Source organism: Olea europaea, chromosome 18 (assembly GCF_002742605.1).
Source record: "Olea europaea var. sylvestris chromosome 18, O_europaea_v1, whole genome shotgun sequence".
Taxonomy (NCBI): Eukaryota; Viridiplantae; Streptophyta; class Magnoliopsida; order Lamiales; family Oleaceae; genus Olea; species Olea europaea.
Window position 1 is genome coordinate 11,922,102 of NC_036254.1, and position 14,495 is coordinate 11,936,596.

Sequence of the window (14,495 nt, forward strand, 5' to 3'; positions counted from 1 at the left end):
GTGGTCGTCTTGTCGTCTCTATTTTCAATACATTGACCATGGATCCATCCCCATTTGATGCACTCACTAGACAATTAGTGCAACTTGCCACTAGCCTATCGACTATCCAATCAGATATAATTGCTACTCGTGAGGAGAGAAAGAAACTAGCTGATAAGTTGAGCAATTTTAAGCAAACCCCTCATTTGATTGACACTAATTCTGAAGCGTCTCATAATAGAAAATATCATCGTGGACAAAGTGATCAAAAATATTTTCGACACGATCGTAGGAATAGGGATCAGGTTCGTGAGCGAGAACAAGGCCATCATGATGAGCGTTTCTTTAGAGACATTGACTTAGATACTCCTACTTTCGATGGTTGCTTAGATCATGAAATTTTTACCTAATGGAACACCCTTACACAAGAGAATCGGCTAGTAACTGAATACATTGCTCAATTTGAGGAATTTCGAGTGAAATGTCATGTCGTTGAGGATGAGGCCCTGACTTTAAGTAGGTTTATACAAGGTCTACGAGCTGAACTTAGTCGTGAGCTTTTCTTTCGAGGCATCACTACTCTTGATCAAGCTTACTTTTCAGCTCGGGACTACGAGTTACTTATTAGTACTGCATATGAAAAGCATGATCACCATCGTTCACCCATCTCATTAACGTCATCTCATCATAAGTCTATCATAGAGCCTTCCCAATCTAGTGTTCCTTCCCTTTGGAAAAACAAGAGTGAAGGTCGTGATAGCCCAAGGTCGTCTTCTTCGTGTAGAAAGCGTAACGACAATCATCCTTCGATTTCATTGGCTCCACTTCCTCTTGGTAAGTCCCTTCTAGGACCTCCCCCGTCTAATGTTCCTTCCATTTGGAAAAATAAGTGTAAAGGTCGTGATAGTCCGAGGCCCCCTTCTCTTTATAGAAGGCGTATTGACAACCATTCTTCCGTCTCATTGGCTCCACCTCCACCTGTTAAGTCTCTTCTAGGGCCTCCTCCGTCTAATGTTCCTCAAATCTTGAAAAATAAGTGTAAAATTTTTGAAACTCCAGGGACTTCTTCTCACCTGCTATGCATCAGCTGTAAGGACTTTGGCCACATCTCTTCCAACTGTCCTAACCGAGCCTTAGTCATAGAAGAACAAAAGGATGTAATAGAAGAGTCGTTAAAAGATCTAGTCTATGAGTATAAACTTGAAGATTTTGATGACTTGGATGATAGTGAGGACACTTCCTTAAGTGTAATCCCGACCCTTCCCGACACTTTAGAAACTATACCCCTTGTTTCCGACAACTCTCGATCACATGTTATATGTCATACCCTTACCCAACTCAAAGAGTTTGATGATTTCACTAGTCATCCTTGGAGAATCCAGTCGCCTGTTCTTAGCACTAAATCGAAATTCTCCACTACTGACCAACCTCAAACTGATGATCAAAACGAAATTGCTAACCGAAGTCTTGGCAATTTATTACAGTCTCTAGTCCAGAAAAATCTTGAGAATTGGGACTCGATCTCCCCAACTGTTCACATCACATATAACAATTCTATGAATCGGTCTCTAAGTCTAAATTCATTTGAAGTTGTTCATAGTTATAAGTCTAGGCGACCGTCCCATGTCCCCGCATGCTAGTGTGTCGTTGTCAGTTGAAGCATTTGTATATCATCTTCATGACTAGCATATTGAGATCAATAAACAACATGACGCAAGTAATGCATTATATAAACTTCAAGCTAATTCGCATAAATGATGTTTTGAATTTAATATTGGGGATTATCTCATATTGCAAGTTTGTAGTGCTGGTCCTTTAAAAATTTAAAGTATGTTGGTTCAAATGCACATGTCATTGCCCTTTCATCACATTTTGGCTACCACTCTGTTTTAAGTATTGAGGACTTCATTACTTACAAACACCGTATTACTTCCTTTGATGATCCATTTCTACCTAACTTTGTGGACCCCCAATTTGACTATATTGATATTTCTACTTTAATACCATCTATCACAACACACAAAGATAAAATTGATGTTATTTTAGATGAACGTGTTGTATTGACCAATGATGGCAAAATTCAGTACTTCCTTGTTTGTTGGGTAGATCGACGTACTTCTTATACTCCTCATTATGTACAATCATGTGAAAATTTTGAAGATGAGGTGCATGAGTATTGGTTATTTGAAGTCCAGTATCAGTACTTGGTTAGAAGGAAAGATGGCCCCCCTTGGTCAGATCATATTCTTGGGAATAAGCTACAGTTTTCAGTACTATCAATTATGGAATTTCGTTACTTGGTTCGTCAGAAAGATCGTCCCTCGTGGCTTGACTTGAAGCATTTGAAATATCAGATTGACTGCAGCCTATACTATCTATCACTCGACAGGGTCGAGTTTTTCTTTCACCCCGGGAGAGTTGATGAGGACATCGGACGACGTTTACTTATTTCATTTAAGCTTTATGTATTTTATTGGACTATTATTTAAATTTGGACTTGTATGGACTCGGGCCCAAACTCGTTAGGCTTGCTTTACTATTTAAACCTATTTTGCATTGTAATTTTCAATTGATGATGAATGAATAATTATTTTGGTGGCTTATGGCGCATCCCTCTCCTTATTCTACCCTCTTCTATTAAATTCTTCTTCTTCCCCCCCCCCCAATTCCCCGTTCTTCTCTTTAATTCCCTCTCCCTATAGATCTGTTCTATTTCTCAATTAATTGTCCCGTTGGTGCTGCATCACATAGCTTCATAATTAATGAGCTCATCTAGAGAAGTTTTGAATTTGGAGAAATAGAAACTCACAGGGTCTTGATTTTGCAGCAACATAGTTATAGCCCGTTTGATTTCGAAAATTTGAGGTGTATTTTGCTAACCAAAACATTGTTCCAACTCAATACATAGCTGGTGCGCTGTCTCGACATATGTGGTACTATTCTTGATATCAATAGCCTTCGTGTTCTACATCCAAGTAATCACTATATCATTGCAACGTAGCCAATGCTTCATGAGTTGATCATTTGAATCTGCTAATTCACTTAAACTTCCATCAATAAATCCTAACTTGTTTTTGATTCGTAATGCTCTCTTCATTAATTGAACCCGTGCGTTGTCTCGAAATATGTGGTACTATACTTGATATCAATTGCCTTTGTGTTCTGCATCTAAGTAATCATTATATCATTGCAATCTAGCCAATGCTCCATGAGTGGATCATTTGAATCTACTAGTTCACTTAAACTTCCATCAATAAATCCTAACTTTTTTTGAATTTTAATGCTCTCTTCATTGATTGAACCCATGAGTGATAGTTATTAGCATGAAAAATATGAGTAACAAGCATGTCTCCAGTATTATCATTGCTTCCAATGAAATATGGACTATTTGGCTGGGCAGGATCATGATTTACAAGATTTGATGAGTTACCAGATTCATTAATATTTTGATTTTAGGTTTGGATTTGATCAGTATTTGTATTCCAGAGTTGGAAACGTCCAAACTTGGCTCTAGTACCATTTCAGAAATATAAAGACGAGATGAGAAGAGGAATTGGCAAAATGATTAAAGGGAAAATGAAACAAAATTGCATTGAATCATCCTATTCAAAACTGCAGAAATGGCCAGTGTATATATAGAGCCTATAGGCTATTCTGCAAGAATATATTTACATGTTATGCACATTTACAAAACAGAAAATACAACAAATTACTTAACTAATACGGAATTCCTCCTCTTCTTCTAGACAATTCTTGTTCTATTGTTGCTGGGTTGTTGCCAATTGCTTAAGTGTCTTGGCTTCCTTCCACTGTTGATTGTGTTGTTGATTCCTCAAATCAATTGCTTGCTGGTTTTCCAATTCAGTGGCTTTGTTAAATTCCAATAAATAGTGACCATATTTGCCCATTTAGAGATGTTTTAAAACTATGGTATGGGCATGACAGTAATCTTGAAGAGTTTTTGTATACAGGAAGTATGGGTTCTTGGCATTTTTGGGGCTTATAATATGAAAAATCTCACTTCTGCTGAAGAAACTGGCGTGAGCAAGGATTTTCTCATTCTCAAGGAGTGTACTGCTTATTGATGTTTTCTTATTGGGTAGAGCTACTTCCATCCACACTTTTTATAAGTACATCCACTTTTAAAAATAATTTTTTATTATATTTTAAATGTTACGTAAATTTACTTAAATAGACATAAACAAAATTAAATAAAACTACAAAACTCCAAATTGATCCACTAATTTTTACTTTCATTAAATTATCAATCTTTTTTTATTCTTTTAGAATTTGTGTTTAACTAGAATCTTAATAGATTAAGAAAAATTACATGAATATAATTAGGGAAAATTAGGCAATACTCTAATGAATGTCGTTTATTTATTTGATAAGTTTTGTTAATGAATTTCTGTGATATATATGAACTTCAACTAGGCAATTTTGCAAGGTGTTTGTCAACACACAATGCAGAGCCCAAAAAAGAAGAGTTATCTTACACTCCCAGCAATCTGCTTACAAAATTGATTTGAAGATGTGGCAGAGGAAAACGTTGGAATTGCTAAGGATGTATCCGAATTTATTGGTAAAACCCCATTGGTATACCTGAATAATATTGCTGATGGTTGCGTTGCCCATGTTGCTGCCAAGCTAGAATCTATGGAGCCTTTTAGATGCTGAGGCAAAAGGCCTTATCAAACCTGGGGAGAGTGTCCATATTGAACCTACAAGTAGTAACACTGGCATAGGCTTGGCATTCATGGCAGCAGCAAAGGGATACGGGCTTATCATTACGATGCCTTCAATTCTCATTGGTTTTGGTGCTGAAGTGGTGCTCACTGACCCCGCAAAGGGAATGAAAGGTGCTGTTCAGAAAGCTGAAGAGATACGAGACAAGACACCTAACTCCTACATTCTTCAGCAGTTTGAAAATCCAGCCAACCCGAAGATACATTATGAAACCACTGGACCAGAGATCTAGAAAGGGTCGAATGGAAAAATTGATGCTTTTGTTTCTGGAATTGGTACTGGAGGGACGATCACTGGTGCAAGAAAGTTCCTTCAAGAGCAGAACCCTGATATAAAGTTGTTTGGTGTGGAACCAGTTGAAAGTCATGTTCTCTCTGGAGGAAAACTTGGTCCTCATGAGATTCAAGGAATTGGTGCTGATTTTATTCCTGAGGTATTGGAGGTTTATCTTATTAATGAGGTAATTCAAATTTCAAGCGATGAAGCCATAGAAACTGCAAAGCTTCTAACATTGAAAGAAGGGTTGCTAGTGGGAATATCATCTGATACTGCAACAGCTGTTGCAATTAGGATTGCGAAGAGACCAGAGAATGTTGGAAAACTCATTATTGTGATCTTCCCAAGTTTTGGTTGTGCTTTTTGAATCCGTGAGGCGAGAGGCTGAGAACATGACTTTCGAGTAAAAGGTTTGCTAGCTTTTCGACCCCCCTAATGTTTGTCGCATCCTGTGTTTTTGTCATTTCAGTTTTCTTCAAATGTATCAGATGAAATTGTTGGAAATAATGTGACGCTTTCTTATAGACATAGGCTATGTCACATAGCATGAAGTGATGGAATTTTGCATTAAAAAAAAAATGGCAATCTACAAATTTTAAAGAGTTACATTATTAACGTGGATGCAAATAGTACTTTTTAAATGTGGATATATGTTATTCAAATAAATGAATTTAGTAAGAATAAGATTGGAATATAACGTGGCTACAAATAGTGTTTTTTTTATTTTATATTAGGGATGAATATAGAGTGTTATGTACTTATAAAAAGTGTGGATGGAAATAGCGCTACTCTTTCTTATTTCCTTGAGATTTTGGTATGTATTTAGACATTTGCCTCCCTTTAGTCTTGTTAATAAGACTATATGGTTATGTACCATTTTTAGGGGACGTTTGATATAACTTTTGAAAAGTTTAAAAAAACTATTAAGATTCAAACCTGCTTTTGAATTCATTTGGCTTATTTTATGAAAGTACTTCTTTTAATTATGATAATTTTTAGAGGAAACTGATTAATTATGACTTCTAAAAGTATTTTTGAAATATAAATTTTTTTTTTTTCAAAAATTATTTTTCGAACAAAAACAAAAGCAATTTTCTTGGAAAACTCTTCTACAAAAAGTCCAAAAAAATAATAATAATAATAATAAATATCATGCAAACGGACCCTTATTATAGTCATAAGATCAATTTTATATTTTTTTTGGTGAACTAAAACGAGTGTTAAATATATTTAGGGAAAATTGCAATAGGGTTCTTCACCTTTTCAGTTTTTGCAGATTTTACACTAACGTTTAATTTGTGCCAACTAAAGTCCCTAACCTTTGAACAATTAGCAACTAAACATCCATCTTATCATTAATTGACCAGATTGCAACTTTGCATTATATATCTCTTAGTATAATTAAAATAAAATAAAATAAAAGGAAAAAAATTTGTTCATTCATCTTCTTCACACCCTCAATCCCACCTCATCCCACGCCAGTGACGCCACCCCGTCCCAGTCAACTAAAAAATCACCGCCCAAGGCACCACCGTCCACGACCACCACTATCACCGCCTACATAAAAGCAAAACCTCCAATCACAATCACAGATTGTTTTTTCTACAGAATTCGACGAGTTAGAGAGAGTAAATAGAAAGAGAAAATGGCTGCCTTTAATCCGACGAGTTGGATAAATGAATTGATTTATTGCTTTAATCTATTACTATATCAAAATAAAACTTTTATATTAGAATAATTTTTTGGCTGCCTTTCCGTTTAGCATCTTCCTCTTTTAATTTGGTTAAATTCTACTATTCTTGATCAATTAACGATCACATATATATTGTCCAATTGTTAATTTTTCAAAGGTCAGGGACCTTCGATAAAACAAATTGAAAATTAGGATAAAGTTTGAAAATTTTGAAAAGATTAGGAACTACTGCTACAATTTTTCCATTTGTTTATGTAATAAATAATGAATTTTGGATTTTGTTTTTAAAATGTTAAAAATAGAGAGCAAATAACTATTTGTAGTAGTTTTAAAATATTTTCAAGAGACTTTAATATTAAAAAAGATACGCTATCATTTGGAGAGAGTTTATAAATTTAAAGAATTGAAATTTTAAAGTACTTCAACGAGCTCTTTATATTTATCGCTTAATTTTACTACTTCTAAAAAATATTTATTATTTTCTCTATATTTTATTTTAACTAGCCTTTTTTAATTATTTTATTATTTTTGTACATTTCAAATTAAAATATTTTGAATGCATTTAATTACAGAGAGCATGTTCAGCTTTCCAAATTTGTAGAGTCAAATTTACTCTTTAAATTAAAATATTAATTTAAAGAGTCTCCTAGAGTATTATTTTAAAGATTAGTATTATTTTAAAGATTAACTCTTTAAATAGAGAGCATCTCATATTTTAAAAATTTCTTGGCTATGCTCTTACACGTTAATATTTTTTTATTAAAATTACATAATACTAGTTTACTTTGTCAAATAAGATTGAATCATCGCGAAAAAGTTTATCGATGAAAAGAGAGAAATTAAACTAAGTAGTCAGTCATGTTAAATATTGTCAATACTGTATAGGAACACGAGTTGAGAGCCTAAAAATCCACCACATTTACTGTCTTCTTTGATCTCCTTGACCTGTTCCTCAAACATCAAGTATACCTTCTTCGTATAAATTTCTAGTAGTAATAAACCATGTTATGATGGATAAAACCACCTAGACTTAAGACTGTACTTTTAATAACCTATGTCCCTTTCTCTTCTCCTGAGATTATTATATGCACAATGTCCATAGATTTACATCCTCAGACAAAGGAAGTCAAACATGCCTGCCACGACCAGGCCATCTTCCCGCTGTTCTATTTGCTACTTGTGAGAACTAGGGATTAGTAGCCTCTCATTCTGCACCAGTTTTGTAATTAACCATGTATATTGCCGCCACAGTTACAAATGCTCCAGCCAACTGCACAGGAGTGAAGGTCTCGTCGAGATAAAGGAATCTGTAGTTTGAAACAGGTTTTACAATCAAATAAATGAGCATCAAAACAGATGGAGGGACAATAAAGGGGGGTTAGAGAAACTAGCCATTAGCGATCGATCGCTATATATCTAATTTAATTTTATATTTCTAGACATTTAATGTTTTTTAGCAAAAAACATGGATCGGATTATACTCTCTTACCCAAAAATTGAAGCAAACATTGGAGTGAGAAAGGTCAGTGAGCTGAGCTGTGTCAAGCTACCTAAAAAGTATCAGTAGAAGCCTAATCAATTCCCACTGGTCATGAATCAATCATAGTAAACAATAGAGAAAGAATATTCAACATTTCTAGGCATATGGGCGAAGAGTCAAAGACAACCCAAAATCTGAACCTGACCTCTTGTAGCGTTGTAGAAGTACACGCCATAGCTGATAGCACTCCCGAAAATGGAGGTATAAAGGAGCGCCAAAATATCATTTGTCGTCAGTTCTGCAAATCTCCCACTGAAAGCAGGATCGTGATTAAGAATGGAAATTGCCACGAGTGGGAGACCCCCAATAACCATGTGCTGCAATGACATATATTATGTTGCTTAGTTATTGAGTATAATACAGGCTGTGGATAAGTGGAAAGTCTATTACATGTAGGAATCAGATTGTGCCAATTTAATAAGTTTCAAAATCTAATCACCTCAAGTTTCAAGGTCCATGACAAGTAAACAAAAATAAATTCCAAATTATAATATCTCATAATTTCACTCCCACTTCAGAGTTGCTCTGGATTACGACAGAAATCTCGATACGGCTATTCTTTAGGCTAAACAGCTTTTGATGGAACAGCTATCTTCGCAAAAGAAATCTCCGGCTGATAATTGGTGAATCTGAATCTCAAGCCAAGAGAATTTTCGATTCAACTAACTCCTACACGAGACACAAAATATTGATATAATTAATTATCTTAGACTCCACTATAATCAAACTCCCAAGAATTTTTCTTGTTCAAGCAAGGATCCTGAAACTCATGATAAACAAAATATCAACTCCAGCACTTTTACAGAGGTAACGTGGGAATAAAGAATGATTATAAACTGTGATACTAACATAAGGATAACAGGTATTTCATATATATATATATATATATATATATATATATATAAACAACACTGAGGTAACAAGACAGATACAGCAGGACCAATATATTGAGCACAGGGAATAGTGTTTGAACAAAGGACGTGGACAAAGATAAATGATTTTGACATGGATGAGAAAAACAGAAAAACTTAACCAACAGGATAAATGTCTTGGCTGGAGAGAACTGGATTTTGTAAGAGCGGAAGCAAAAAGTATACCATCAAAGTAATGGAAGTTGGTGCAGAATACTGGTATGTTATTTAAAAATGATTTTGTATGCCTAAAATGCTTTCCTTTTCGGAAAGATTGTGAACTGTTAAGCTATCTTGGATACGTAAATATACTGGTTATAATTTCCAGATCTGCACAACTTATATTGGTGGATCATATGCATCTATTATTTAAAAAAACGATGTATAAAGGTATTGAAGTGTTGCATTGTGACGTACGATTCATTTAACAGTAGCATGTGTGTGTTGTGGGACATGGGAGCTGCATTCCTCCTAGAAAGGCCTAGTACATCATTTTATATGATTGCACATATTAAATAGAACCAAACATCACCAAAAATGTTTGAGATTTCAACTTCCTGCAAACTTCATGTTCCCTGCATACCTAATGTAAGCCCTAGTTGTTTTTGCTTAACTGAGCTTAATAGGAGATAAGAACAGGGTAATCCCAATTTCCCGCCAAACTTTGGAATTAATGAGAAAGAAGGAAAACATTGAAGATAAATGATGAGATATTAAGAATGCAACAATATTCGTAATTTAGGCAAGCATACAGACAAATTATCACAGAAAGGAACAGCTTATTTGAAGGGAAAGTTTTCAGGATTTACTAGGAGAGATAATTTTCGCTAAAATTTAAATCAAATTCTTCAAGTTTAAAGGTATTTACAGAAGAGAAGAGGATCAATCACTAATCCCTTGCAGTTCAAAGATACTGGGATAATTATGTGGTGCTTACAATTCCAGAAACATAGTGAAAATTTCAAGCAAAGTGTGGATAAGTTTTCAAAGACATCATCACCAAATCCAATCCAAGTTCGCTCATTGAAAATAAATTAAAGCGAATGCTTGCAGAATCCAGTACATCTTACCCATCCAGTAGCCGTAACGGGGTCTGAGTATCTGGAGACCCAGCGCACCATAATTGTTCCGATTGCCATACTTTGGGCCGCAAGAAGCATCCACCATTCCCCACTTCCCCATAGTGAAAAGCTATTTTTGTCAAAAGCAAGAGCAGGCACCTGCAAGATTGAAACCAGTACAAGTATACCAGATTACTTGCAATTGTAAACTATCAGAATTTTAGAAAGATTTTTAGAACTTCTCGAGCCACAAACTTACGATTCAAGTGTTATCATGGATTCGTGGGTTGACTTCTGCATGTGTATGTCTGTGCATGTTAAGTGCACAACAAACTGAGAAAATGGAAAAAAAAAAAAAAACAATTCGGTGCATATGGGTGTCCTTGTGTCCAAAAATATATGTAATGCATACACGTAGAATGCCTTTTACATGTGTTACACGGACACTTCAATTAGGATGGCTTGACCATGTCTGTGATGATGTGTCATATTAGATACCAACACTCCTTAAACACTCTACTATAGTCATTTTCCTTTATTGAAAAGTACTAATATATAGTTTTAACTAAAGTTATTATAGTATAACAAATAGGTAGTCTATATAAAAGATTTCAATAAGAAGAATTAATAAGAAGTATAATATTAAAGTTATATTATATAAATGAAAATTTTTGAAGAACTTAATTGTATCTGTGACCTGTTGTGCTGGAAACTGTTTTTTAAATCGCATGTCTACTTGTTTGACACGTGTCATGATGGACATACGTGTTCTTAATGCATCATAATCTTTTAAGCAGTGTAAAATCTGTAGATAAAACTCATAGTTTCTTTGGCTACTTCATACCATCTAAGTATGCATCTGTTAGCAAACTCATGGCTAATATGTACTAGCACATTGAAAAATTTTCCAAATATGAAAAATTTAGGATGAATAAGCCCTCAATCTAATGCAAGTTTGTTTAACATTAAAAATTCAAATTGCAAACCATGATGCTGATTTCACAAATACAATATAATGCTTTGTTTTGGGGCCATGTATTTATTGTAACTGATGCCCTTTTGGATCCTGTGAGAATTGCCAAAATGATCTTCAATTGGAAATTCTCACATTGTTGTAACAACTCTAGGCCAGTTTAAAAATTATCTGCAGCAGAGCAGCTTATGAAGATTGTATTCCTGATGAAGTAATCAGAATCCAAAAATAATTAATTACTTTAAGCATATTCATAAAGTGGAAACAATACTGTTTTCTTTTAATATTAAGTTTTAGCTTAAAGTAACAAAAAATTTCCATTTGTTACTTCAGCGGGTCTCCATTCTCGTATAAAAATACAATTACCACTATTGAAGAACAGAGCATTGATTTGTGATATTCATTAATATAGTTATTATCCCTCTAATTGTGTTTTGTTTTTCTAATTCTTCTCAGTTCTTCTGCTGCCTCCTCACTTCCTCTCTCATTCTAATCTGATTCAGTCTGTACAGCTTGGCTTCTACTATTTTGGTATCAGAAACTTGTTCCTGTTCCCTGTGCTTCTCTGGAGCCAACTGATGTCATTGTGGACATTTTAGATGATCGATATGTAGCATCACCATCTATAGGTTACCACAATTCCTAGTTTGATGGAAAGTAGTCCTTTTACTAATCCTATGTGGATAGTTATGGAGAATTTTCCCATCTTGATCCTATATTTAAGAACAAAATTTGCAGCATAGCTTGTTGGAGTCAGATTCTTTTCAGCTGGGATAAATAATGGAAATTGTATATCAAATGATGGAGTTAAAATCCACAAATGCTTATTTATTACATGCACAAGTTTAGAAAGCAGATATTATATATTTTATTGTAATAATGATTGATTTCTCAGTCTCCAAAGTTTTCTATCTTGGTATGTATCTGCAGTGTCCAGATAACTCAGTTAGGATATAGTTGAACCTCTCAAGGACAAGAAGTTAATCCAACCTTATTGACAGATCCATGGATTCAGTAGGGCTAGTTTGCACCAACAAAATTAACTCAAGTTAAAGCAGAAATGCGCAAACTAAAATCCTAAAATTGCCAATATTTATACCTCGAGAAGGAAAAGGCCAATGATGCCAAGAATGAGTCCAGCAGCTCCAATCAATCCAATTGACTCGCCAAACAACAAGGAAGCCAAGACAGCCACAGTCAGAGGCTGTGAATCAATTATGACCTGCAACATTTTATCAAAATCTTGACAAAGTCCGGATTAAAGATTTCGTGCAAATTTCATCAACTCTTTAACAACCGAGCAACTCTTTAACAACCCCTTGGAGAATAGACAAATGACAAGGAAAAAATAATAAAGGTGTATATAACTTATCCTTTATCTCCACAAATACAAGGATAACATGTCGACAACAAATTACAGATTTTGATTGCTGTTTATGATTCGACTATTAATCGCAGCAGTGCAACAAAACTAGAAATATCAATCTATCTTAACATGCATATCTTATTCTGGTTGTTCCTTAAATCTGGAACACCAAAAAAAAAGTGTTTTTTTCCAGGATTAAACTGTCTGGGTAACCATTTTTCACCTTTTCAGAGAATCAGCATATTTAAAGTTCAATTTTTGTGGCTAGAAATGATACATAGAACAAGATAAAAACAGCATTATGACAATTTCTAATAAAAAGAGAGCTTCTATCAAGAGTTTAAAGAGCATACACTACCAAGACCAGCCGTTGTCCTCTCCAATCCTTCAGCGAGAAAACCCTGTTCACCACCAACGAAAATACACAGAACAAAAGCCAGATACATTTTAAATATACCATGACAGAGTTACAAATTAATAAAGGACCTGAAAACAAGAAGCATCGATGAGAGCAAACGCTGAGATAGAGAGCCAAGCATTGAACCCGGAAGGAAATTTCCGGCCTCGGGAAGCCGCGAAACCAACCAACAACAAACCGGCCGGGATTAACCGGAATGCAGACACGAAAAAGGGCCCTGTTTTGGGAATAACTTCCTTCATTGCCACCATGGACGTGCCCCAAAAGAAGAAAGGCGATATCAAAAGTGCCCATTCCCATGCTGACCCCAAAAATTCCAGCACATACGATGTAGATAATACAGATTCCTCGTTTAACTTGATGGGATTCTTCGACAATTCTTCTTGAGAGTTAATCATGCATTCTACGTCGAGCCCAGTGCCTAAACGTTCAACTTCAGAAGAGGTCGACGATGGTCCGGTTTCAACTTCAGATTCTGTAGCCTTGCACTTGGTTCTGAAACTTGACGAAACAAATTCAATTCCGATGGTTCTGAGTGATTGGGATGATGCATCCTGAGTAAAGAAACGATTTCGAGCTCGAAAACGGATGGAATTGACAGGGGGAATTGCTGCAGCACAGGGGGTAGTAGAGAAAGAAATGCAGCAACAATTCCTTGCCATTTTTACTTTAATTCGTGCCTTGAATGAGGCTCAAAGGATATTTTATATTCTTTAAAATTCAAATAAATATTTATATGCCCTTCTATTTTACAATTTTTATGCGGTCCTGAAGCGTCCAGGATTGCTACTTGAACCGGATGAAAATACTGTTAATCACCGAATAGGAAAATTTCATCTGTGGTCATTGAACTTTCAGACATCTCAATTCTGGTCACTAAAGTTTAATATACATCAATTAAATTATTAAAATCCGATTTATTTTTAATTGAGTACTTTAAAGTTTCAATTCGGTTTGAAATTCCATAAATCAGATACATGTTGTCTCCAAAATTTGAAAGAATAAAAAATACGTAATTGACAATCATAAACATTTTCACGTGATCACTACTTGGCATTATAATTTACCATAACATCACGTCATAAAAGTGTAAAAAGTAATAGTAATATTTAACACCAATTTAGATATAAAAATATCATTATAGAGTGTTCAATCTGACATCACTAGTGCAGGATGTCGTTATTTTATAAAATATATAATGTCAAAACATTATTATAATTCACATATTACCATTTTAGTTTCTAGGGCAATGTAGTGATTATGTGAAAGATTAATTAAAGTATAACTGATAACTTTTCATTAGTTTCAGGGAGGATATGTAACAAAATATAATGGAATAGTGAAATTTGAAACTAAAATTGAAATTTAGTTACTTGAGATAAATTAATATTTAATGATCTAAGTGAATTTATTAGAAGTTCAGTGACATTGATAAATTTACTCCCAAAATTTCAGGAGAAAAATTTGCAAATGCAATTTCATAAATTATTAATATACTTTGGTCCTCATTAAATTTTCTCGATTTTTAAATC

At 34.6% G+C, this 14,495-nt stretch overlaps 1 protein-coding gene and 1 pseudogene across 1 annotated transcript; one reads left to right on the top strand and one right to left on the bottom strand.

Annotated features, from left to right (window-relative positions):
• Positions 1 to 4,650: 4,650 nt before the first annotated feature.
• On the top strand, positions 4,651 to 5,439 carry LOC111366476 (annotated as a pseudogene).
• A 2,114-nt stretch (positions 5,440 to 7,553) lies between these two features.
• Positions 7,554 to 13,665, bottom strand: LOC111367459 (WAT1-related protein At3g02690, chloroplastic). The gene is made up of 7 exons (XM_022988343.1): positions 13,032 to 13,665; positions 12,899 to 12,946; positions 12,279 to 12,401; positions 10,216 to 10,365; positions 8,380 to 8,551; positions 8,184 to 8,244; positions 7,554 to 8,001 (listed from the first exon to the last, which is right to left on the bottom strand). Exons 1-7 carry the CDS (start codon positions 13,623 to 13,625, stop codon positions 7,899 to 7,901), a joined length of 1,251 nt encoding a protein of 416 aa, XP_022844111.1. The 5' UTR covers positions 13,626 to 13,665; the 3' UTR covers positions 7,554 to 7,898.
• Between the last annotated feature and the right edge of the window lie 830 nt (positions 13,666 to 14,495).